The sequence below is a fragment of the Ciona robusta genome, chromosome 7, assembly GCF_009617815.1.
Source record: "Ciona robusta chromosome 7, ASM961781v2".
Taxonomy (NCBI): Eukaryota; Metazoa; Chordata; class Ascidiacea; order Phlebobranchia; family Cionidae; genus Ciona; species Ciona robusta.
Window position 1 is genome coordinate 6629371 of NC_143241.1, and position 26892 is coordinate 6656262.

Sequence of the window (26892 nt, forward strand, 5' to 3'; positions counted from 1 at the left end):
CAAGAGAAGGTAAGAAACGAAAAATGTTATAACCAAATGCAGAAAAACAGAAACTGAATGCTCAGACGAAATTGGTTTACTATTTGTCACGTGTGTAAATTATAATAAGTAAAGTTAGTTCTCCTATTGAAAGTTAGAGTTACCATTGGAAATGCTGTTGTGTAATAATAATGCTGTAATGTGCTGTTTGCTGTAATGTAAGTCATGTAGGTGTAATTAAGCTTTACTGTGAACGTTGTGAAACAGCATTTGCATAGCTATAAGCTATACAACATGCAATGCTATAATATATATGGCTATATAGTTATCTGGTTAACGTTTATATAATTTTTAAGCCAATATTTTGATGTTAACTAGTTAAAATGCAATAGGCTTATAAGTTTTTATTTTTATCAACAATTGTGTGTTTTTGTTTAATACAAACTTCCTTTTTGTAGAGTGTTAGATATTTAATTTATGTTAAGTTGTAAATAAACATATATATATATAGTTTTATAAGTTTTGGTTTCTACCCATTACGTCAAGATTTGAAGCCAAGAAAATACTATTTATATACTTGTCCACATTGGATGCTACTATTTTTTGTTCATTAAAGAAACAAAGCATTCATTTGATCATCATACATTTAATGATACTATATTTTTTACACAGTACAAGAACAGTATAATTAAAGAAACAAACACTTATTTGAATATTTGATCACCATACTTAGATTGCACTGTTACACTAAGTAGCGACATGGGTACGCCAATCTGGCACGATCCAAGCAAAATTCATACAAGTTATGATGCTACTGATGTCATTTGTCAAGGGGATCATGGAAAAATTCGACGGGGTTTTTCTCTAGAGCTTGGACACTTTGTCGTCAAATGTTATCAAGTTACTGGCACTCCTGTATCAGCCAAGGATATAAAAGACAAAGTGAATAATTCAGCAACTATTCTGCATAGTTTGAGGCATGAGAATATAGTGAGCATATATGGAGTTACATCATGGGACCAATGCTATGCTGTGTTAACACCATTCATGTCTGGTGGAAGCCTGTATACCTTATTGAGGAAAAATCACCTTGAAATTGTGGATGGGCTTAAGTTGCGTATTGCTCGAGACATAAGTGCTGGTCTGGTTTACCTGCATTCAATAAAGAAAAGTAATGGCCAGATAGTAACCCATGGGTCTCTTAAGCCAAGCAACATTCTGCTCGGCGCTAATTTGAGAGCAATGATCACTGATTTCGACGCCGCACAAATTGCTACCTGCACTGGTCAGCAGAGCACGACTGGTAGATCATTACCAACCAATGCTATTGTGTATGCGGCACCTGAGAGGATCAATGATATATACACCGAATATCAACCTAGCATGGATGTCTACAGCTTCGGCACAATCCTATATGAGCTGATCCTACAGAAAGCACCGTATAATAATTTCAATCAGTTTGACGGCGGGAGCTTGTTCCAACACATCAACTTAAACCCTCCAGATATGAGTCAATTCGACAACCCTGAAGAGCAGAATGATATGCTGCAATGCCTTACTGATGAAATGAAGAGGTGCATGACAAGGGAACACCCGAGACCCAGGATTAAAGAAGTGCACATTCATCTAGATGAAGTAAACCACAACCAGGATCATTCTTTTCTAGGAGATGAAGCCCACAGGTTGATGCGCACACTTAACATGTATCAGATCCCATATGACACTGCTGTTGAAAGAACCTCAATTAGGAACTTTCAATACCCATTCAGCTCCATTCCCCGCAACCAAAATTAAATGGTTCAAAATATAATATCTTACAAAATATTTCATGTAATGTTTTGAAGTTTTGTTTGTTTAAGAAACTATCCTCTAGCATGGTTTTAAATATGTTATGAAATAATCTTAAAGGGAAAAAATAGCTGATTTCATGTTTTAACGTTTTATTTTATTTAGCAAGCTATTCGCCAGCATGTGTTAAATTATGTTATCAATTTTTTTTTAAAAAAAGTCATTGCATTTAATGTACTGACTACTAGTGTTTTAATTTATATTACAGAATCTTGTAAAAGTGAATTTATACATTGCCATTGAATTGTTTCATTTTATGTTTTATATGTTAAGCAGAAATATATAAACAATTCAGAGACGTTGGATATTTTTTTCTTGTTGTGACCTGTTTGAAATTTTTATTTGCATTATTGAGTTAATGTTGATTACCCTTTTAAAGATAATATAATAATTGGGAACTTCGGGTTTGGCAATATAATTTCAATTTGCATTTTAGCTTTCCAATACAGAGTGTGAATACATCCACATATTAACGTAAACAGACACTTTGCCTTTTTTTAATTTGTGAGGTGCTTAGTTCAGTATAAATAAATGTACCTTCACACTTTTATTCCAAATCTACAGTTACTTGTAATAAATAAATATTAACTCGTGTAATTTTACTATTCAACGGCCATGCTCTTTCTCATACCTATATCCATAGCTTGTTTTAACCACTGTCGATTTGCCATCTTTTCGTTGTCTCAATAATTTGATCTTTGCTATCATTTATAATATTGTAGCCTAAGTAATATAATTATAAATATTTTCATTTTTCTGGCATGTCCAAAGGTCCAAACACTACAAAGTAGCTTGCAAACAATCTATTTTTATGTATTTTTATGTATTTATATTTCTTTGTTCTGGTCTTAGATTATAAAACAGAACACAGAACTATATGATCTGGAAAAGTTGGCTTTTTAGCAAACATTATAGAATTGTGTAAAACAGCCATGTGCACTTGCTTTTCTACAACTTATTTACTGTAACTTTACTCTTTATTTTGTTTTGGACATCTATGTGCTGTGTTTTTACATGTACAGAGTATAAGCACTTCAAATGCCCAGATTTTGAAATGCACCGTTTTGCCAGCAATTTATAGTGTAGTATGACTAAAATGATCTACTGAATTGAAATGCCTGTATTCGGCTTATTAAACCTATTATCCTTTGTATAAAACTGGCGTGTATCATTATTCTTCTTTTAAAGCCAGATAACTCATTTTTTAAACCTTGTTTTAATTATCGTTTCATTCTATGTCGTTTAAACAGTTTGGAAATTTTAATCTGTACACTTTTTTAGAGTATGGTAGAAAACAATAGAAAATTGTAACAGTTCAAATAGCAATATGATCCGAAATGAAGGAACACCTTTTAAAACTATTTCTGCTCTAAAGTTTACTTGCTACAATGCTGAAGAAATACGGTACGTCTTAATTTATCTTTAACAATTTTTTGTGGACTCCTTAAACTGTGCTTGCCATTTATAATTCTAAACAATTATAAATAATAGCGATTTTTTTACAGAATTGTTACAGTTTGTAAAAATGTAAAAAAATTAATTTAGTGTATTGACCAATTTTTAGGATATGCAAATCTTTTTAAAAGAATTTTTTATTTAAAAAATGAAGAATTATCTTAAAAACAAATAACAACTTTGTTGGATTGGTCTCAAGACTGTTATGTTTATTATTTAAATTAAATTTTTCGTTTGCAGGAAGCATTGCACAACATACACTCAAATTTTGTAGTAAATTCACAGCAACAAATAAACAAAATGTGTTAAAGTGGTCTATATATATTAAATAAATTCAAATTAATTTTCTATTTTTTCTCTGCAGAAAACTGAGCGTAAAACGTGTTACCAACCCACACAGTTTAGATGCCCTGCTTAACCCTACTGATGGTGGGTTATATGATGCTGCGTTTGGTGCTACATCTAAAGAAGAATTATGTGCGACTTGTGGTCAAGGCTCAGTACAGTGCACAGGACACATGGGACATATAGAACTACCTCTACCTGTCTATCACCCTTTATTTTTTAAGGTAACAAATATGTTTCGACTAGATTTAAACATGTGTTTGGTCAAATCTATTCTATATGGGAAACACCTAGGATTTATACCAGATTTAGACTTGATTTAGGCCAGTTGTGGGTTGTCTAAATCGTCAGCCACACAAAAAAGACCACCATTTACAAAGTTACATACGTAGTAGCCCGTAAGTACGCATGAGGTGTATAAACCAGAATACCCATGTTATAACGAATGTTGTTTTTCCCTACACGCGAGGATAAAGCAAGTTTTATTTATTCATTCATTAATTTTTTAAGTGTCGTTTTTACAGACCCTGGTTTATTTGTTGCGTGGGTCATGCATGAAGTGTCAGAAACTGTTAATTCCTCGTCAAAAGTTACTTCTGATGGCCATGCAGCTTCAAGCATTGGAGAAAGGCTTGGTACAAACTGTGTATCAGCTCAAAGATGCTGAGAATGAGGTTAGAGTGTTTGCATTTGATTTTAATGTTGTATATTAGCTCTTTTCTGTGTTAAAATAGCCCCTCTGTTCTCGGTGGTACAACAAAGTTTGCCAATTTGATTTGTAACACCAAGTGAAACAGGGTATTCTATTCTATGTGTTTGAATGCAATAAATCCAATAGTTTTGTTGTTTCACCTAACAACCTAGAGTTGGTTTATAGGTCATAATTTGCCACATGAAGTCAGTCCTGATCCTGAATTGAATTATAACATATATATATATATATATATATATATAACAAAACAAACTATAACATAATAACAAAATAATTTGATGTTCGATCTGACAATTTTATGTTGTTTTTTTTCAGGTTCTAGGCAACAGTATTTATGAGAAATCTGGTGATAATGTTGTGACAATGTTAGAAATACAGGAGCATCTGGAAAGTGTTTTATTAAAACATTTTGAAGCTATTGAGAGACAGAAAGGTTAGATTATGGTTGAATAAACTAATAAATATTGTGTATTGTATTTATATTTCTTTGTTTGAGCCTTTAATTTTCCAAGTCATAGCACAAAGCACAAACCAAAATATTTATATATATATATAAAACGATTAAGCAAACAGTGAAATTACGTTTTTTTGTCTTTCAAATAATATAGTGTTTACACCGTGACCTAACAACGTTGTTGACTGTGGTAGTTACCAATTCTATTTAAAGTTGTTTTATTCTTTTTTTAATTTAAGTACCTTTTTATGTAAAGATTTAATACTTAGTAAAGTGAGAAATCTATTTCTTTTTTCACAATAGATTCCAATAATGATGATGACAATACAAATGGTTGGTCACGAAATGCAGCAAACTTACATTGGCAGATGGTATCAGAGTTCTTACATCTGCTTGCTAAGAATGTGACCAAATGTCCACACTGCGCGTAAGTTTTAAATGAATACTTGTAAATAAAAAACTATATTTTCATGTAGAAAGTATATCTGAATGTAACTTTTTTTATCCTTGCGTAGCCGGAAAACACGGGTGTTCTGTTTCTTACAAAGTTACCATGGCCCATGGGTGTAACTTTTTGTTTCTTAGGCCTTATGCCAGCGTACCAGTTACCATGTATGTAAATTTTTACACCATATAATTATCTCTATATTAACAGAGGATATGTGGAGAGTGTACGAAGTGAACACTTCAGTAAGATCTATGTTATGGAGGTACAAGCTAAAAAAGACAAAGGTAAGACCTTTATATCAGCTGTTCCCAAACTTTCAAAAGTTTTGCCTGGTGGACCCTTTGCTACTATTTTGATATTTGGCTGCCTTATATAAATCAAAGAATGCGGTGGGAAAATGCAAACACCACACCAATGAAAGAGCTTTATTGTCTAATCACAATTAAACACTGCGGAGCCTCTGAAACTGCTGTACGTACCCCAGTTGGTCCACAGACCCCAGTTTGGGAACCACTGGTGTATTTTATGTTTAGTCAGATGTCTAGGGAGTTGTGAGGATAAGATTTTATAAATCTTTAAATATTGTTTGTTTACCACTAAATAGGACTAAAAAATACAATAGAAAATCTTACCCCAGCTTAATCTTACCCCAACCTACTATATGTTAAAAAATCTATAAAATAGTCAAATATTGTTCAGCACACGAAGCTACTCAGTTCTACATGACTCCCTCCAACGTCAAGGACCATATTTCCGCTCTGTGGAATAACGAGAAAGAAATCTTGTCGAGGATATTTGTTGCTATGGGAGATGCAGCTGGGATATCAGACAAAGAAAAAAATGGTAAAAACAAAAAAAAGAATTTTATGAGGGTTATACTTTAATATGTTTTTTTTTAATTAAAAAAAATACAATTTTGTATGTACTATATTTTTGTATTCTCATGAAAAAAGTGAACTTATAATTTTGTATGTTTCATTTAATGTGCTCTAGGAGTCTAGGGTCTATCAGGTGTACCTGCATGGTAATGCTGAAATTGATTTTCAACTGAATGTCAAAAATAATTATTAACTAGACTTAGACACAAGGTCGCTGTTGTATATATGGATAAATATTATAATGCCCTGCACAACAATTGCTTATATAACAGTGTTTTTCAGATGGTGATTTCACAATACAGCCATGTAGTGCTGTGGATGTTTTATTTCTCTCTGCGTTGCCTGTTCCTGCTTCAAGGTGAGTAACTTTTTTAAACTTTGCTTCGATTAATTACGGCACTGTGGCACAGTTGGTTAGCGCGTCTACCTTTAACTCAGAGGTAAAGGGTTCAAGGCTCGTCTCTGGTACCATTGTAGGCGCATGTGTCCTTGGGCAAGACACTGAAATTGCTTCAACCCAGTATTTATCAAGAGGTTGTCTAAAAAAAAAAAATTGACTTTGTCTCACAACTCTCACCAAATTTATTGAATTGCTATGTTATTAAACAGATTTCGGCCGATAGGTTGTGTGAACGGTCGTCAATTCGAAAGTCCACAGACCACAGCTTATTCGAAAGTAAGTGAAAATTCAGAAAAAAATCAAACGGTACAACATGGTATGTCTAAGACAATTATACTCCAGAAACTGTAAATGGTTTAAAACAACAATTTTTTTAACAAATTTACCTTTATAAAATCCTTGTTTTATGCACATAAAAAGTTTTGATAACCAATCTAATATAAAACAAAAACGTTTTCTAACACATATTTAATCAAATTACGACAAATAAAAGTAATTACTGCAACCCTAAATTTGATCTTGATCCAACTTAACTTTTTTGCCAAGGTTTTAATGGATTGCGTAATCCTGCGTGCTCTTATCAAGAGACTCTCAGAGGCAAACAAGGAAAACATCGAAGATGAGATGGAGGAGGAAGAAGAAGATGTGACAAAGATGGGGAAGCTTAAACTTAAAGTGAGTTATAATAATTCTTATAGCATTTAATGCAGTTAAAAATGTTTGGGAAGTAGTTTCGTTACATAGTTTTCAATTTTTTTATTATGAATGTATATTTTAATAAAACACTTTGAGTGATATTTGTGATATTTTTTAACAAAACAATTCTCTAAATGATATTTTCTAACATGTTCCCAACAACGTGTATGAATTAACAATCTTCTTCAATTGTTCTTAGATGTCGAGTAAGAAAATGGATGTAATTTCCAGCATTCCCGGGAAAACTCTGCCCCAAAAATTGGAGAATGCATGGCTACGATTGCAGCAACACGTCAACAGTCTCCTGGATTCAGATCTTGATCGCTTGACGAGTGCTGATGATAAGACACCGGGTATTAAACAACTACTGGAGAAAAAAGATGGTGAGTTTTGTGTTTGTTTATTTTTTTTTTGTAAAGGGGTGGGGTCCTTCAAAGCTTAGTTGAAAGACCTAGAGTTTTGGCCATAGTTGGCTTATTATTACAAAAATTTGTATTAAATAACTACTAAAGAAAAAAACATGGTAAATATTGGTGCATTTTTAGGGGGTGAAGTCCTATGGTAGCATGGTTGGAAAGTACACTTTAAAGAATTGTACTTTGGGGTGACAATTTATGCTTGAAAATTTCTATACTGTATTTGTAACTCACCAATACATTATTGTAACTTTTACTTTCAGGATTATTTCGCAAGCACATGATGGGTAAAAGAGTAAACTACGCAGCTAGATCTGTCATCTCACCTGATCCTTATATTGCAACAAATGAAATTGGACTTCCGATGGTGTTTGCTGTCAAACTTACATATCCTTGCCCAGTAACACCTTGGAATACTAAGATGCTACGACAAGCTGTTATTAATGGCCCAATGGTAAGTATTGTGTGTTTTATATGGGTGAGGTCTTGAAGCACAGTAGGCATTGGGGTTTGGGATAAGAGGGCAGAGTTGGCGCGTTATCCCAGTAAAATTAGGATGGGATTTTATAATTTTTAAATATTCCTTGTTTACTATCAAATGGAACATAAGAGAGGACCATTTCTATTATGCTCTACATAAGGGTAACAAATTTTAGGGATCGTCGAGAGTATACCAATATTACACAAAGGCAATTGTATAGTTATATTGTTACCCTTGAAGGGTTGCGGAAAATCTTAGGATGTTAAAAGGGGTTCTGAGCAAAAAGTTTAAAAAACCTGAACTAACCATATTCATTAATTGGAGTTGTAACTTTCAGAAACACCCAGGTGCCACCCATGTAGTGGCAGACGGTCGCACCGTGTTGCTAAGTGCTACTGACCAGTCACAAAGAGAAGCTGTAGCTAAACAACTAACAGCAACTGATACACATGGAAGCAAACATGAAGTTTTTAATAAACCTAAACTTGTGTTACGTCATATACAGGTATTTTATATATATATAGTAGGGAAGGGGAAGACAGGATACCTTTTGCACATAATATCCAAATATCCTGATCGTGTTTTAAACAATTAACAACACTGTACCACGGCACACGGCAGTATTTTTTCATCACTATAAATATATATATCTATAAATACTATCTGATTTTTTCTTACCTTTCACTTTAACATCAGACAGGTGATGTAATGCTGTTGAACCGACAGCCTACTTTGCACAAAGGTTCAATCATGGCACATCGTGTACGTGTTTTACCCGGTGAAAAAACTCTACGACTGCATTATGCCAACTGCAAGTCTTACAATGCTGATTTTGATGGTATGTGGGATTTTGTTATGGCGTTTGCACTATATTAGAAATCGAAAATAGGCATGTTCTAGTGTTTTTTTTATAGGAATTTTTCTGTAATGTTTTGTGATTAGGTTTTGAGTTATAGGCTGCTTATAGTAGATTGTAAAAAAAATATTTGATAAGTTTTTTTAAATTATCTTTTTTTTCGGTTGTCCTTATTTTATGTTCTGTATCTGTAATAGCACTGTCTTTAAATTAGCTGTTTGGTATAGCTATACTCCTATGCATAGTACATACTTAATACAACTGTTTGGTCTTTTATCTCGAATATTACGATATAAACAACCCAGTAATGGGTTGTCCAAAATACCAGCATACATAAAAAAGGAAAAAAAATCTCCTAAAAAATATTCACCCACAAAGTAACATACATGGTAACTCGTAAGCTGACATGAGGTGTATGAACGCAAACAAATAACTGTTTAGGTGATGAAATGAATGCTCACTTCCCCCAAAGTGAGTTGTGTAGATCAGAAGCTTACCAATTAATGTCAACTGATGCCCAATATTTAAGTGGGAAAGATGGAAAACCACTTAGTTGTCTTATACAAGATCATATGGTGGCTGGAGTGAACATGTGTATTCGGGGCAGGTTGGTATAACAATTTTTATAATAGTAATGTGGTGTAAGATGGGACATCTTTAGCATACAAAATGCAAATACCTATATTGTGTTTTAAACATTTAACAACAATTGCAAAATTGTCTTACAAAAATGCTGTTATATTACAATCTGGGCAAAAGTACAGTGGTTAGAGTGTGTGCATTGTAACCTAAGGATACCAAGACTTCATCTTTCTACCTGACACAAGGTGTATGGAACAGAACACCTGTGTTATAACAATAAAAGACAAGATACATTCATTCATCTGTTATATTTACATTATTTTTCACAAAGGTTTTTCACACAAGAAGAATACCAGCAACTAACATACGAAGCATTGATGCATCTTCCATACAAAGTTAAACTCATAAAACCAGCTCTCATTAAACCAAGAAAGTTATGGTCAGGAAAACAGGTAAGCGGTGCTATCTTATTGTACCAGTTAATATACAATATTTGTCCTATAACCACATATAATTGGCCTAAATGTAGCTTTTATTCTCACATAGACATGGCAGAATGTAACTTATCACATTTGTTTAATAATATTTGTTTTTTCTTTTATTTCCAGATTTTTTCCACTATTTTTTTGAACATTACTCCAAATGGTCTCCCACTTATAAACTTAACTGGAAAATCGAAAATTGGTCCAAAGAACTGGCAGAAGGAGCCAGCAAGAAATGCTAAAGTTGCTCCAATACATGGAGTGGACATGTGTGAATCACAGGTTCTGGTTATTCTGTTTATCAATTGGAGGCATTTTATTACTTTTAGCTGAGTTTTATGAAGCTTCCTAAAAATATTGCTTTTCCGAAAACTTTGCAAAAGATATTTGCGATTTAAATACAAGTTTCTAAATTTTACTGCTAAGCCATCCTGTTTACCCTGATAATCCCATATGGCAGACAAAATAATACAATTATTCTCCTGTCATATACCATTGGCATATATATACCCTAATGATGCCACCAGGTAGACAAGATATCAGTCCTTTTGAATACTTAAAAAAATCCTGTGAATTTTTGTTTCGTTTTATTTTATGAAGTCACCAACATATACGAATGAAATAAATGCAAAAATGTCAATTAGAAAACTGGGATATATGGGATAGTGAAGAACCTACACTATCTGCTAACCCCTATAGCCAATAGCGCTTGCCATCCAACTAACATTTTTCACCAGTCTAATCTACAACTAGTCTTGCGTAAAGCTAATAATTGCATTTTTGTATCAACTGACAACTAAGGTAAATTTTGCCGAATCTATGTAACCTAAACAGAACCGTTCAACCAGCCTAATCCATAACGTAAAGGAGGATTCTTCACTAACGCCTATTAAACTGTTTTTACCAAAAGATTTTTTAATAGTGCGGAAAACTGATTAAGCTGTTTCACAGGTTATCATTCGCAATGGTGAACTGTTATGTGGAATTCTTGATAAAGCCCATTATGGGGCAACAGAACATGGTCTTGTGCATGCAATGTATGAAATATACTCGGGTGAAATTAGCGGACGACTACTGACATGCCTCGCAAGGTTGTTCACAGCATTCCTGCAACGATACCGGGGGTTTACTCTAGGTAACACGACTTGCTGTATTTTTTTTATTGATTAAAAGTACATTTTGATATTATTTTGTCTTACAAGTTCCTTACCCTAGGATAAGAGATGACGCTTGATAGGGAGCTTTAACGTTATTTTTAATACAAGCACACTTTGAACAATTTAGTCCTATGCTTCAGTTATAAAATTCTTTAAACATTTTTAAAATTCTTTAAACATTTTTAAAATTCTTTAAACATTTTTTCCATGCTGCTATGGGAGATGAGAGTAAATTAGGCGCATGGAAATTTACATGAAAAGGCTGGATTCTAACAGCCTGTTCCACGCAAGTTTCGTGGTGCCGAAAATTAGATGCTCGACACACAAAAAAACATTTAAGGTTTTGCAAATTTGTCATTTTTTTCTAGGTGTTGAAGATATTCTTGTGCGGGATTGGGCAAACAAGGGAAGGACGGATGTTATACACGACACCAAGGATAATGGAATGCAAGTTGTTGCTAAAACACTGAATGTTAAAAAGAAGAATGAGGAAGGTTGGTAAATAATGATGATTAAACATACTTAGCCTTTTCATCCCAGTTTCCCTGGTCGTGTTAAAAATAGATTATAGACATACCATGTTTTGGCCTACGGGTGCAATTGCTTTTTTTAATGCATGACAATTGCTATATATAAAACTGTAAAAAAATGTAACTGAAGCCTTATGACCTAGATATAACCGATGCCTTATGGGACGCCCATGTTGCAACCAAGATTATTGTCAACATGACAGAGGACAAGTTGGCAGCTGTAGATCACGCAATGAAGGCTGTATGTAATGGAGCTAATGACCAGATAGCCAAGTGGTGTACAGGGGGAGGATTGCTCAAAACATTTCCACAAAATAACCTGCAACTCATGGTTATTTGTAAGTGATTTATTAGAAAGTAAACGTAATTTTTTAAAGTAATGTTAAAATATATGCAAGTAAATATTAAATTATTATAAAAATTAAATTTAGTAATAAAATAATCAAGTACATCCAAAGTAACCTAATGGTTAAATATTTAAATAAAACTGCTTTTTATGTGTGGGTGGACAATTGGGATTTTTTATACGTTTCCACAATTGTAGAATTTGATCCACAATTTTTTTTAACTGTTCACCTAAACTGGTTTACCTTTCAGCTGGAGCAAAGGGGGGTGCAGTTAACTGCATGCAGATCTCGTGCTTACTTGGTCAGATTGAGTTGGAAGGTAGGCGACCTCCACTCATGCCCTCTGGTCGATCAGCACCAAGCTTTATGCCGTACGATACAACTATTAGGGCGGGAGGATTTATTTCACAAAGGTGAGAGCAAAAATGGTGGATTATTTTTAAAATATTCTGGTAAAGACAGTGCTTAACGTGGCAACACAGCGAGCAAAACCGTTGCTGTTCCCAAAACTCTTGCGCCAACTAGTCTTGAGTATAGACCTATAAGGCCGAGAAGTCAAAAACCATGCATTATTTTCAAAGTAGAAAGATGTATATATTCATATTTTCTGTGAAGCATGAAAATAATGACTGTACGACAGCCCTTACTTACATGTTCCAATGATAACATGATACCTGAGGTTTCACAGAGGTAAAAGTAATTTTGACTAAAAAAAATTTGAATTCTTGATAAAGTTTATGTTAGTAGTAGTCAGTTTACTCCTAATCTGTGAAACATGGAAGTAATGACAGAATAATACAGCCCTTACTTACATGTTCCAATGATTAAGGGATATGTCTAATTTTAGAGTCCTGAAAGTCGTAAGCAATCTGTAAAACATGTTGGTAACGACTGTACATGGGCAGCCCTTACTTACATGTTCCATGGATTGTTTCCAATAAGGCCAAATACTATAAATACAATTCATAGTATTAAGCGGTAAATGGGATACCGTTAGCACCTGGAGGTCATGGTTCGTTATCCAGGCCTACTATTTGAGATGGTAGTAAATTAGGCCCATGGAAATTTACACGAAAAGGCTGGATTCAAACAGCCTGTTCCACGCAAGTTTCGTGGTGCCGAAAATCAGAGATTTAACTATAAAAACCTGTAGAAAAAAAAAGTTTCACAAACGTTAAATAGGTTGGATAATTTACAAGGTAGGCTATTGACAAAATATGCCGGCAGTAGCCATACTACTTTTTATCAAAGATTAAACGTCCGTTGCGGTTGTTTGAGCTTAAACGAATTGACTGACGGAACAGCCCGTTCGCATAAGTTCCAAAAACGCGAAACAGTAGATCCGAATTGGCAAGCCTGCATTTAAATTCAAAACGATATGTGTATGAAATTAGTGTACGACCGATGCACGTAATGGGGTTCACTAGAAACCTGTTGGAAAGGACTTGTTAGAACAAGGCCCGTTCTTGCAAGTTTCAAATGAACTGCATCTGCGGAGTATAGACATATATAGGAATGAATGTAAACCCATTTCGACAAAGCTGTAACAACCTAGTAGGTGTTTATAACACTAAATTGGCAGCCAAACTGGTCAGAAAAACTATTATTGTTGAACGGTCGTTAACGTTGTTTGAACTTGTACGAATTGGCTGAACAGCACAGCCTGTTCGTATAAGTTCCAAAAACGCGAAACGGCGGATTTCTAAGATCGCAATTTAGCTGTGTGGTTATAGGGACACGTAAATGTAATTAGTGTACGACCGATGCACGTAATGGAGTTCATGCGAAACCTGTTGGAAAGGACTTGTTAGAACAAGGCCCGTTCCTGCAAGTTTCAAATGAACTGCATCTGCGGGGTGAACAGGTTTGTTAGCGCTAGGTTACGTGTTCAAGGCTCGTCGCTGCTTTAATTGTGGGCATTTGTGTCCTTGGGTAAGACACTTACAACAATGCTGAAAACCGAAAAGAAATTTAAACTTGGCTAGAAAGAAATATTATTGTTGAGCGGCCGTTGATGTTGTTTAAACTTAAGCGAAGTGACCGAGTACAAAGCAGCCTGTTCGTATAAGTTCCAAAAACGCGAAACAGCAAATTTGCATTATAGAGACACATATGGAATTACTGAACGACCGAAGCATGTGATAAGAGTTCATGTGAAACCTGTTGAAAAAGACTTGTTGGAACAAGGCCCGTTCCTGCAAGTTTCAATTGAACTGCATCTGTGGAATGAGGGATACCGCGCGCTGGCGGGCAAGGACAGTCGTCACAACGTAGGGTGTTCTGTTCCATACACATAATGCCTGCTCACGGGCACGAATCGCCAAGACCAAATGACAGGCACACCTGCATCAAACTTTACACTGAACCAGACCAGATGAGAAAATGTTAAAATGACGTTAAAAGTCAATAAAGCCAGAAGAACATAAGGGAAAGGACTGACCGCCAGCCCTTACGATCATGTTCCAATGCCAATATGACAGGGGGGGGGGGGGGGGGCTAGGTGTAAAAGATCTCAAACGCATTTCGAAACATGTTTACAACGGCCTGGCAGAGTGGCCCGTTCCACGCAAGTTTCAAAATGAGAACAGAAATGTTTTTAAAACTATCATTTAAAATACTTCATATTTAAATATTAGTGATCTAGATTTTGTAAGAAAACATTTTCAATTTTGTGGTAACTTGCAAAAAAAGGCGGAATCGTGTGTGTACAGCCTGTTCATGCAAGTTCCATTAAAATGATAACAAGAGATACGTTAGTGAAATATTGTAGAAAGTACCAGCGCAAACATGCAACATATAAGTAATAGCTGGAAACGCAGCCCTTACGTACATGTTCCAGTTTTGCGTCGGTGGAAAATTGGAAGATATTACTGAAATTGGAACAAAACTTGCAAAGAACGGCCTTACTATGGCCCGTACTAAGCAAGTTTCATGGCACATTTAGCATTTTTGTAACAAATTTAAACGGTATCGTCCTATAAAAGTTTTAAACAGACAGTCAAGGGTTGGGGAAACAGCCCTTACCTGAATGTTCCAAGCTGTTATGAACATGTAGCGCTATATGTAATTGCTATTTCGTAGTGTGAAAGCAGGGGTGGTAGTCCACATGGTAATTTAAAACGTCCTAGAATGAGCCTAAAGCAGGCCCTTTCTAAAGAAGTTTCATTTCACTACATGTGAAACAAAGCGATGTTAGATTGCAACTGTTACGAGAACTAGTTTGAGCAGACTCATGGTCTGGTTGAAGCCTGTTCAAAACAAGTTCCAACCTCAGAAACAAAAACAAGACTTAAGAAAACATGATCGAAAAAAAACATGATTCTAAATTTTGGAGGGAAACAAACAGCTCGTGGGTAAACTTATATGATCAGCTGTTTTATACAGCCTGTTCAAAATAAGTTCCAAGACGCACTGGAAATGGCGAATGCAGAAACATACCTGTACGGCTGTTGCAAGTTTTACCGATTTTTTCGAACATTGTGGAAAGGAAAGTTAAATACGTCCCTTACCGGAATGTTCCCGAAAATCGTTAAAAATTTGTTGTTTTTCTTTTTGCTTGAGCTGAAAATAGTAGAGGCTGTTTTAAAACTTGCAATAACATCCCGAAATCGTAGGCCTGTTCCTTGCAAGTTTCATATAACCTAAACCTGCGTGAATTAAATAACATAGATGATCGTATTTTAGCGCAGTGTGGACCTTGGTAAAACAGACTGAACATAAACAGCCTGTTCATGCAAGTTCCAATCTGGACCAAATTCTCAAAGTTTCAATAAGGAATTATACTTGCAAGACTCTATCCACTTGCAAGACTCTATCCACTAATCTGTGAAACATAGAAAAAAAGGATGCGATAAACAGCCCTTATTTACATGTTCCAATGACGCGTGAAAAAAAACTGCAAATCTAAACGTTACTCGCATTATACTGTAATAAATTTAAACGCCGCTTGAATCGAACTGTGATTTGAACACCCAGTTAAAGACTGCGATGACAGCAGCCCTTACCTGTATGTTCCAAACCCAGAAAGACCGATTTAAATCTGACCCCTTTCGTATGCATTGACGACCCCCGCTAAGATATAGAACTCTTCTTGCTACTGTTGCTTGCTTTAGATGAAGCTGGTTGTTCAATTGTTGATGTTGTTGGTTCTGCACCTTGCCTATTTGTAGTTGTCAGCGTGCGTTCATTTTTACTTCATATTTCACACCTTGCGCGCTATCTCCTAAAATTACGCAATCCTTATCTATGATAGTGTGCCTACTGTGCATGCGTCGCGGAAATCGTACAACTTGTTAACTCTTGCTCTCACCCGCTGATAAACCACACGTACTTGCACCTATTTCAAGATAAGGTGCAAAACGTACAGATAAAAAAAGTTGCCCAAAATCTTGTCAGCAACTATCAAAAACAACTTAAATGATAATATGTTTATTTTAACAGGCAGTATTAATTTCAAAGTGCTGTATTTTTTCTCAGATTTTTGTCTGGCATTTGGCTGCGAGGATACGTTCTAAATCTTACGCAACTACCAAAAAATACTTTACGTATTAATTTGTTCATTTCAACACGCCGTATTAGATTTTGTTTGCTGTATTTTCCCTTACATTTTGATAGGAATTCGCCCGCAGGAAAACTCGTCCTAAATATTGCGCACCTGTCTAAAACCGAATTTCACAATAAAAAACCTATACCTACACCTAATATACAAATACATGTATATTCCAACACGCAGTTTTAAATTTCAGCTGATGTATTTTCCATTAGTATTTGACAGGAATTCGCCCACAAGAATACGTCCTAAATTTTGCGCAACTGTCTACCTAATGAAGTAATTATATTTCCATTTTAACACGCATTTTATCTGTTATATTTCTCTCAGATTTTTAACTGGAATTCGACCTCAGGAATATTTCTACCATTGCATGGCCGGTAGAGAAGGTCTGGTTGACACTGCAGTAAAAACGAGTAGATCTGGATACCTGCAAAGGTAACTCTATATATATTGTAGCTCTTATAAACATTTAATATTGTTTGGATTATAAACATTTAATATTGTTTAGATTATAAACATTTTTTCTGCATACAATTTTTCTTTTACATTTTTCTTTCTAATTATAATATTTGAAGCCTATTTTTAGCAATTTCTAATCACAAAAACTAATTTTCATGCATATAATTTAAATATTTAAAGCTTATTTTTTAGAGGACTATGTTTATAAATACTCATTTCATTATATCGGAAATTCAATAATATTTGCAGCTGGCACACAGTAGATAAAAGTAATTATAAAACTTAAAATTAAGCGGACAATGATTGATCACGTTGTTTATGTGCATTTAATTTTTATAAATATGTTTAATTCCTCCACACAGAAAGTAAAACATACATGTAGATCTATACTGTTTTACTTTAATAAAATAAAGTTTTAAGTACAGTGGGGTAAGATGGAACACCGTTAGCACCTATAGTTGTAAGTACAGTGGGGTAATATAGGATAGCGTTAACAACTATATCTCACCTTTCGTGATCCAGTTTTAACAAAAAAACGCTACTTTAGAGTCACTATACAGTTATATAATTCTGTAAAAAATTGTTTACTACCAAATGACACAAGAAAAACCGAATAAAAACGCGTCCCATCTTACCCCACCCTATTATAACTCAGTCCAAAATAACTTGTATTTTGTGTTAAACTTTCCGTAATTCCAGGTGCCTCATAAAGCATTTAGAAGGTTTATTACTTTCATACGACATGACTGTGAGAGACAGTGATGGTGGAGTGGTTCAGTTCCTCTATGGGGAAGACGGGATTGACATTAATAAGACCTCGTATTTAAGTCAGAAGCAATACGACTTTGTTGTCGATAATTACGAGGTAACTCATAAAGTAACATACATGGTAACTTAAGCTGGCAAGAATCGGTTTATGCACAAAATTTATGTTTTATTTGTGTACATTATGACTTACTCTGCATGAAAAGGAAATAATAATCACCCACAAGGTAACATACTTGGTAACTAGTAAGCTGGTACGAGGTGTATGAAACAAAACACCTGTGTTATAATGACTGTCGTTATCCGGCTGCGCCAGGATAAAGCAAGTTAGGTTTAATAAATATGTTGGTATTTTTATTCTGCATTCATTTAAATACCCCAAAATTCTTCATAGAAAAAATTTTTTTTTATTTGGTTAACCTAGTAACCAGTAAATATATTATATATATTAGTTAAGCCCATATTCCATATATATATATATTAATTTTACAATATGTTTATGTTTATTTAGTAAAATTTATGACTTAAGCTCAATAAGTTAACCTGTTCCCATACATACAGGCTATAGCAAAGCAGATACCTTCTCTTGAACGAGCAGAATCAGCACCTTGTGTGCGCTCTATTGCCCGCAAGTGGGCAAAATACGAGAAGATGAAACATAAACGAGACAAGCGCCTCCGAAAGCACCCGGACGAAAAAAGGACGTCAGCGTTTCTGAATTTCTCAAAACAAAGCGAGAGTGGAAGTCAAAGCGTGGTAAGCGGAGGTTTGGGTTTATTTGCATATTGGAATTTTTATTTGCAAGAGAGGTAAGTTTTTAAGGTGCAAAAAAAGGTTTTGAAGTGAGGTAAAACATATACGATTGTCTTTTAAATATTATGATCTTCGCTATCGTTTCAGGATATAAATAAAAAAAAGTTCCGTTATTTACTTGGTGCAATAAATACGGTGCACTGTCAGACAATGCTGAAATAATTTGTTTAGCACACACTTGTACTAATTTAGTTAGTTTTTTTTAAATCAAACTCGCTCTGTGAAAGTTATTGATCTAATAAATAAAAATAATTACAAGAGGTAAAAACGACAAAAGATTAATTTTCATAGGAAATAAAATAAGTGCCTGAAATAAATAGTTTAACATGTGGGTAACATTAATGATATAAACTACAGTGTGTGTAGTGTAATATAAAGATCAACCTACATTCTGCACCCCTGTTTGTCGCATTTGTAATTTTGTAACCGCGCACGAGCCTATAAACACAAGTGCGGCACCTATAATGCTTGTTGTTTTCGGTACAGTATTAAAAACGACATTTTCAATAACAAAAACAAAAACAATGTTTAAATTATAACAAATTGATACCGGCCCTGCTCTCTCTTTATGCAAAGCAAAAAGGATGAGTGCAAATCCTGCAAAATATGCAGAAGCACTACCACATAAGTACACCATGTCATCTAAACATGGTATATACCAACCATCATTTCTTAGTTTTGAATATATAGGCAAAACTGCCAAAGCCATACAGGCAGGAACTATTATAATCTGCTCCACAGTGACTTGATCGTGTAATACCCGGGTTTGTAACATGGCGGCAGACCCAGCAATTGCACTTAAAAAAGCAAAGAATATCCCCCCAATTCGAGAACCCACATATGCGATGTCGTCATCCCCGAAAATAAAGCTTGGCCGCGACACAAAGACGACGCCGGCCACACTTAGAGCGACCGGTATTACAGATAGAAGACGAAACGGCTCTGCAAAAACATAATTAATCATAGTTGTATAGTATGTTAGGGTAAGATGTTTTATTCATTTTTTTTGTTCCATTTGGTAGTCAACAAAGAATATTTACAGAATCATATAACCGTAGCCCTGCGACTTTAAAATAGCGTTGTTATTTGTTTAAAACACGATCAGGGAATTTGGGATTTAGGTGCTAGCGGCATACCGTCCTATCAGTACAATGTATATTGTATATACAACATACCTTTTAGAAAAATGTGTCCGCCCACTAATGTAAATATAAAACTGCATGCACCAATGGTAATGCTGTCTCCTGCTGTGAGACTGTCCATGGCCAGGTATTCAGTTAAACTCGACACCAAAGTACATACAGCAGTTGTGAGCATAAGCAAGGCACTTTTCTTGTTCAATCCTAGAGTAAAACCCCTGACAGTTCGTAATGTCAGATACGGCAAAAAAATTCCAAATGTTAATCCATATCGCACTAAGCAGACTTGTGAGGCGGCTGAATCTGTAGTTAGCTTGTACAGCGTAGCTCCAACAGCTGACAGAAAACCGCTGGTCACAGCACATAATATGCCGACCAGACCACTTAAATTTACCATAGTTTACTGTAATTTAAGATGGGGTACCGTTAGCACCTGAGACCTATATTTCCTGTTTTTAACAAATAACAACGCTCCTTTAGGGTCTTGAGGCTACGGTTACATAATTCTGTAAATATTCTTTGTTTACTACCAAATGGTCAAGAAAAGAGAATGGAAACATATTCCATATTACCCCAACTTACTATATGACTAATCACCAATATTAAGACATCAGAACTTAACAATAAAACTGATCCAAACTCTCTACAAAGGAAAAATCTACCAACAAGCATATATAATAACTTCCCCATAAAGCAGTGTATAAAAAATAACAGCTGTTTATCCAAAATCTAGCTGTTTACATTATGATGATAAGTCTGATGACACACCATTTCCTATACAATTTTTGTTTGGGCAACAAATGCTTGCCACAAATCTGATGTACACAAACAAATTATTTATTACAGGCCATATGTAATTTCTGTATAGAGTAGTCAAAAAAAACTATAATTAAAAAATTTTACGATTTTTTTTTTTAAATTTAATTCTTAAAATTTTACGAAAAAATGTTTTAATTCGATTCTTAAAATTTTACAAACAACAAAATTTAGATCAAGCAAGCATGGATGGGCATGGAAGTTGAAGAAAAAGCGAAATTCGAGGATAAATCTTCCAAACTTATTCTTCCGGATGCTGTCATCTCACAGTATCGTCCGGACCTTTATTTCGGATCAATCTCCGATAACTTTTACAACGAGATGAGTAAATACGTGAAAAAGAACCCCCTGAATTTGCCCGAGGAAGAGGACAATAAGAAAAGTAGAGTGCCATCTCTAAACAGGTATGCTGTATAGAATTTATAATACAATCAAACTGGTCATATTTTCGTGTTTTTTGGCATTGTTATAAAAAAGGGTTGAATTAGTAGAAGGCATTTTGCGATAAAAGAAAAAATAGTCATTAGCAACAATGGAGAAACCTTCTCTAAACAGGTAAGCTGTATAGAAATGATGGTATAATAATGAAATGTGGGGACAAAAACAGCCCATTTACTATACCACAGCACCAGACAAATGGTTTAACATATCTATTCTATTCTCATTTCTTTGGTTAAGGCCCTGCAGCATGGCACACCATGCAACCTGAAATTTTGGCTCTTTTCCCCAAAACACAGAAAAGGCTAATAAAATATGGAAATGGGATTTTTTATAAAAAATAAAACAAATATGAAAATACAAATTATACATACATTTTTTAACGCATAATATCCCCAGATTGCAGACCTTATTAAAAATGCGCTACCAACGTTCACTGTGTCAACCTGGTGAAAGCGTTGGGTTGCTTGCCGCACAAAGTATTGGGGAACCCTCAACACAAATGACACTGAATACTTTCCATTTTGCTGGTCGTGGTGAAATGAATGTCACACTCGGTATTCCAAGGTAAGTATGCCTGTAAATAACCTGTTTGTAAATTGGACATTTCGGCTTTTAGTGCCCTACTTGTACAGTTTATATAGGTTTCAGTTTTAATAAAACGTATGTAAAGAACTTTTGGTGCATATAAATAAATGTAATTTATTTATCTTTGCATGCCAGGCAAAGACAGTCGTTATAATACGACACAATTATGTTTCATACACCTCGTGCCTGCTTACATGTTAACTTATGGCTTTTAAACAATTTCGACTCTGGCTGAATATTTTAAATATGTGTTTTTTATTACCAGGTTGCGTGAGATCCTAATGGTTGCAAGCAGACACATCAAGACGCCTCAGATCACGGTTCCTGTGATGGATCATGGTCAAAAACGAGCGAAACGATTGTGCAAAGAGTTAACTAAAGTCTTGCTAACTCAGGTATCTTTGTTTGCTGCCAATAAATCCTTGAAAATATAGTATACTAGTGCTGTGGGGTAAGATGGATACTGTTGAAGCATAGTGTCCCATTTTTGTTATCCTGTTTTGAACTATTAGGAACGTTCTTTATAAATCCGTCAATTCTTTGTCTACTAAATGGTTGATAAAAGAGAAAAAACATGTATCATCTTACCCCAACCTATATACTTACTTAAAATCCTGACATATGCAACACAATATCTATTTTTCTCCATAAGTGTAGCATAAGTTGTAATAAAATTCCCATACACGTATTATCCACAGGTGTTGCATAAGTTTACATTGGACGAGAGGTTAGTGGTTGGAGGTGGTGAACATGGAGATAGATACCGACGATGTGTGATCACCATTCACCTTCTACCTGAACGTCAGTTTGCTAAGGACCTTGCCTTGACGCGTGATACCGTGCTACGTCATATTGAGTCTAAGTAAGTTTAATAAATGCCGTGACTTAGTGCCATGGCTTGAGAGTGTGGCTTGATGCCATGACCTGGTATCAGGACATGCAAGGTTAAATAAGTTATATTTATTCTATTAATAATTACTTCACTAAAATGTACATTCCATTGCAAGCAAAAAATGACTATTAAATAGAACATATTTTGCAGTTTAACTTTTGCAAAAATATAATTTGTTTTAAATTTGCAGTTATGGAAAGTCTAGCGTTTAATTACAAAATAATAGAATGTTATAACAGCCCTAATATTCCTCAATTTTGCAGTTTCTTTCGCGTACTGCTCTTCCAAATTCAGAAACAGTTGAAGAAACGGGAAAGTGAAGTTTTGTTGATCGACCAGAGGGTAGCCAAGGACACAGCTAGAAGGGCAAAGGCAGGAGATGATAACGAACCAGAAGCTGAAACATTTGTGGATGATACATTGGAAGAAATGGTTTGTATAATAAAACTGGTATTGGACTTTTTTTTAATGCAAACTTTATTGGGTCTGATGGTCGTTAAATATTATCAGTTATAAGTTATTGTGTGTAATGAATCAATGAATTTACCTTAATTATCCTCGAGTGGCAAACTAACGAAAGTCATTATAACACGAGTGTTCTGTTCATTACACCCTGCAAATTTGTGCGTGGTTAAGATCCTTGGCTCAATCGCCTAAACTGGTCAAGTTCCTTTGGTTGTCTGCTCTAGCCACGTGTCGCAGCAGCGGTAAAAATTGTTTTTTAACGTATGGCTGAGAATTTAGACAAACCATTAGTTACCACTGGGTTGGAGCAGATGCAGTCAAGTGTCTTGCCTAGTAAGTACACAAACGCCCCAGTGGTAGTTTCTTTCTCGTTTTCAGCCAGATTCAAGGGATAAGAATAAGAACACAGAGGATGATGAAATAGATGAGGAGGCAGGGTTCGATGATGGGGATGCAACTGCTGAACAACAACGAAGGAAGAAGAGAGAAGATGTGGATTACGAGGAGCAAGATGGTAGGAGGATTATTTCATATATAGGTTGTTGAGGATATGAGGTTTTACCTTTAACTGTTGAATTAGTGTTACTTATTTATCCTTGCATGGCAAGAAAACAACGGTCATATAACATGTGTGTGCTGTTTTTACACACTTTGTGTTTGCCTTTGAGTTACCACATATGAACTATATGGTAATACTAATGACCGCTAGATTTGAGCAATTGGTGTTAAAAATCAAACAGCCCAAATATAAAGCTTTTAGTTTTATTATATGATGTTAAAAATTTGTGATATCCTGTAACTTTTTTTGTTATGCACCAAAACCAAATTGAAGGTTTACTAACTTTTACAACTATGTTTTATGCACATAGATGAACTACCTGATGAAAATGATGACACGGTACTTGTTGATCAGGATGACACTACAGTTGTTGATGAGACGCCAATGGATGAACAAATAGATACTGAAGGTATGAACTATTATGATTTTAAACATAAAAAAATAATGTTTACCTCCAAATTTACATGCGTGGTTACTCGTAAGCTGGTACGAGGTGTATGAAACAGAACACCTGTCTTAACAACCGTTGTTTTATAATTATAACGACTGTCGTTGCCCTGTAACACAAGCATAAATGAATACATTTATTGATTGATTTACTCTTTTAGATTTGTTTTGTTGATTTATCCTTTTAGGTTTGAACTGTTTGGGTAATAAATATACAATGAAAAAATGTTGAGATAAAAAATCTATATAAAAAATGTGCGCAAAAAATATTGCAAAAAAATATTTTCTAATATTTGTACAGAACAGAGCACCCATGTTATAACAAATTTAATTGCCTTGTCACACAAGCATAAATAAATACATTTATTCATTAGTTTATCTTAATAGATTTCGATTTGTCCATATATTTATAAAATTATTTAAAATAAAAGTTTTTGGTTATTAAATATTTAAAAAACTGTTTGAATAAAAGCTTAGTAATAAAAAATGTGCAAAAAATTATCTCTGAAAATTTTCTGATTTATCCTTGCCTTCCTTGAATATCTCAATACCCTCTGTGATATTTTCTTTACAGACGAGCAAGCCACAGAGCAGATAGATGACGTGACAGCTGCCATACGTGTACGAGCTGTAAAAAATCTTGGGCATGGAAGTATTTCTATTGAAGATTATGAGTTCGATACTAACGCTAGTGGCTGGTGTAAGGTCGGTGGGTTTTTGTATTTTATACATAGAACATAGCTGACTTTGAGCATTGGATCAAATAGCTTTACCATGAAAAGTTCTACCACAATCACATATACAGTGGTTTTGTATTTTTTTTTTAATTTAAGTTGTTTTCTGTATAGATAAAAAAAATGTTTCAATGCTGGTGTATTAAAAAAACATCCTTGGACGTATATTTAGTATTCTGTATTAAAGTTTCAAATATTTTACAATAATAGGCGTATTAAGGAATAATGATATGCTACATTTTCAATCACATATTTCAATTTAAAAAAAATTTGGCTTTAATTTAAATTATAAAAAGGTTGCCTAACTGTTCTTATGAATGTACCATATAACTTAGCAGGCCTAAATGTTGCATATACATGTATATATATATATATATATATTATAATACATACATATTCATATATATATATATATTAATTGGGTGTAACAGTGGTAGTTTAATAATAACTTGGCCTATCTCCCCATAGGTCACATTGTTAATGCCATTGACGTCAGTGCACGTAGACGTTGTGTCCTTAGTTCGCTTTGCAGCCAGCACAAGTCCTGTGCGCCAGGTAGCCGGTATAAGCCGGTGTATACTGGTTCCTGCACAGGGTGACACCAACGCAGTAAACCTGGTAACTGAAGGAATCAACTTTTATAAAATATTTGAAAACGAAAATGTAAGTGGTATATCTTAATTTTGTATCGTACAAATTGCTGAACTTGATTTTAGTCTAGTGGGTATTTTGTAGCACCAGATCCATATGTTATTGCTCTTATATTTTTTTATAAGATTGCTCTTATATTTTTTTATAAGATTGCTCTTATATTTTTTATAAGAGCATCGACATAAGGTTTTTATATTTTTTTTATAATTTTTTTTTAATTTTCCAAGATTTGTTCTTTGTTATTGCAGATTTTAGAGGTAAACAAGTTGTATTCAAACTGTGTCCACTCAGTAGCGCAGATGTATGGAATAGAAGCTGCTAGAAGGGTCGTGGTTAAAGAAATAGCAAACGTGTTCGCTGTGTACGGTATGTATTGTTGTCATTATATTTTTCTTTTATTGTTTTTGACTTTTTATTGTGCACACTAGAATACAATATATAGGTATGTGCACACTTACAATTTTAGGTTCGGTACATTGAACACGTTTTTAAGTTTGTGTACACTTTAAACACATTATATAGCTCTGAAAATTGTTAATATGACATTGTAATCATAGGCATTGAGGTTGACCAACGACATCTAAACCTCATTGGTGACTACATGTGTTATGAAGGTGTATACAAACCATTCAACCGCATGGCTATTGAATCATGCGTATCACCACTACAGCAGATGAGTTTTGAAACAACTATGAAGTTCCTTAACAGTGCAGCACTGTATGGTAAGTAACCTTCTGTTTTGAGTTGAATGTAGCTTGGTTTATCTTGGCGCTGGGGAAAGGGCACGTGCGCCCACATTGGTAGCAGCGACGGGCATCGAACTCTTAAGCTCTAGAGACAGGCGTGGTAACCATTGTGTCGTACTGTGTAGATTATAACTGTGTTCAACTATTTGTTTATGGTGGGAAAGATTGTGGAGTGTTTTAACGTCACTTGTAAATACTACAATATCAAATATTTATCTTTAAATGCTGCCTTTTATGTTCCAAATAAAACATTAAAACTCTTTTTATCGAACATTTTTTCTTTGTGTTTATTTGACATACTTTGTGTTCCAGGTCTTCAGGATCGTCTGCAATCGCCATCAGCTCGTATTGTTACTGGTCAAGTGGTAAAGGGTGGTACAGGAAATTTCTCTTTGCTTTGTCCAGTGGCCAAAATGGCGTGAATATGTTTAAACAATCGATATAATTCATTTCTTTGCAACCACTGCCTTCGTATGTTTAAGCAATCATGAACTTGTACTAAGTTGGTGCCATTATCATTTTGCTGGGGACTGTTTCTTTTGTGATGCAAAAATAAACAAATAAAATCAATCAAAAGAAGAATTATGTTTTTATTTTCGGCTCTATAACTGTCTGCGCCGCGAGTATAGCTGTTAGTAAATGCATGAATGAATGTATGGCTGCACGTAACTTGTACTAATGGACGAATCGTATGCATAAGAAGCGGGTATTGGCTAAATTTATGTAGTCCACTTGTTGAGCGTGTAATAATGTCTAAACATA

General features: G+C 34.6%; 3 protein-coding genes and 1 long non-coding RNA gene across 4 annotated transcripts; 2 read left to right on the plus strand and 2 right to left on the minus strand.

Annotated features, from left to right (window-relative positions):
- The first annotated feature begins 126 nt into the window (after positions 1-126).
- Positions 127-3109, plus strand: LOC149734250 (uncharacterized). Its single transcript, XM_089881360.1, has one exon. The coding sequence runs from the start codon at positions 739-741 to the stop codon at positions 1771-1773; it is 1035 nt and encodes a 344-aa protein (XP_089737486.1). The 5' UTR covers positions 127-738; the 3' UTR covers positions 1774-3109.
- On the plus strand, positions 3102-26712 carry LOC149734251 (DNA-directed RNA polymerase I subunit RPA1-like). Its single transcript, XM_089881291.1, has 36 exons — positions 3102-3231; positions 3647-3851; positions 4152-4301; positions 4655-4772; positions 5097-5220; positions 5449-5525; positions 5941-6084; positions 6402-6477; positions 6729-6795; positions 7066-7194; positions 7415-7598; positions 7895-8085; positions 8450-8617; positions 8809-8950; positions 9410-9575; positions 9882-10002; positions 10159-10314; positions 10984-11167; positions 11558-11683; positions 11863-12057; positions 12317-12479; positions 16946-17053; positions 17777-17942; positions 18404-18598; positions 20785-21014; positions 21448-21615; positions 21902-22031; positions 22335-22498; positions 22792-22960; positions 23372-23507; positions 23863-23961; positions 24574-24704; positions 25202-25396; positions 25633-25750; positions 25942-26106; positions 26443-26712. Exons 1-36 carry the CDS (start codon positions 3155-3157, stop codon positions 26550-26552), a joined length of 5247 nt encoding a protein of 1748 aa, XP_089737417.1. The 5' UTR covers positions 3102-3154; the 3' UTR covers positions 26553-26712.
- Positions 11267-12523, minus strand: LOC149734252 (uncharacterized). The gene is made up of 2 exons (XR_016385339.1): positions 12310-12523; positions 11267-12038 (listed from the first exon to the last, which is right to left on the minus strand). It is a non-coding gene; the product is annotated as an uncharacterized LOC149734252 (long non-coding RNA).
- LOC149734253 (solute carrier family 35 member G1-like) lies at positions 18616-20542 on the minus strand. The gene is made up of 2 exons (XM_089881365.1): positions 19831-20542; positions 18616-19597 (listed from the first exon to the last, which is right to left on the minus strand). The coding sequence occupies exons 1-2, from the start codon at positions 20189-20191 to the stop codon at positions 19035-19037; spliced, it is 924 nt and encodes a 307-aa protein (XP_089737491.1). The 5' UTR covers positions 20192-20542; the 3' UTR covers positions 18616-19034.
- Positions 26713-26892: the final 180 nt, after the last annotated feature.

Excerpts from the sequence above, each read along its gene's own strand:
- LOC149734253 (XM_089881365.1), bottom strand. The coding sequence starts at position 20,191 with ATGGTAAATTTAAGTGGTCTGGTCGGCATATTATGTGCTGTGACCAGC. Across the intron at positions 19,598-19,830 it reads CGGACACATTTTTCTAAAAG|AGCCGTTTCGTCTTCTATCT; the intron begins GTATGTTGTATA and ends ATGTTTTTGCAG.
- LOC149734251 (XM_089881291.1), top strand. The coding sequence starts at position 3,155 with ATGATCCGAAATGAAGGAACACCTTTTAAAACTATTTCTGCTCTAAAG. Across the intron at positions 24,705-25,201 it reads ACGCTAGTGGCTGGTGTAAG|GTCACATTGTTAATGCCATT; the intron begins GTCGGTGGGTTT and ends ATCTCCCCATAG. Across the intron at positions 25,397-25,632 it reads AAATATTTGAAAACGAAAAT|ATTTTAGAGGTAAACAAGTT; the intron begins GTAAGTGGTATA and ends TTGTTATTGCAG.
- LOC149734250 (XM_089881360.1), top strand. The coding sequence starts at position 739 with ATGGGTACGCCAATCTGGCACGATCCAAGCAAAATTCATACAAGTTAT.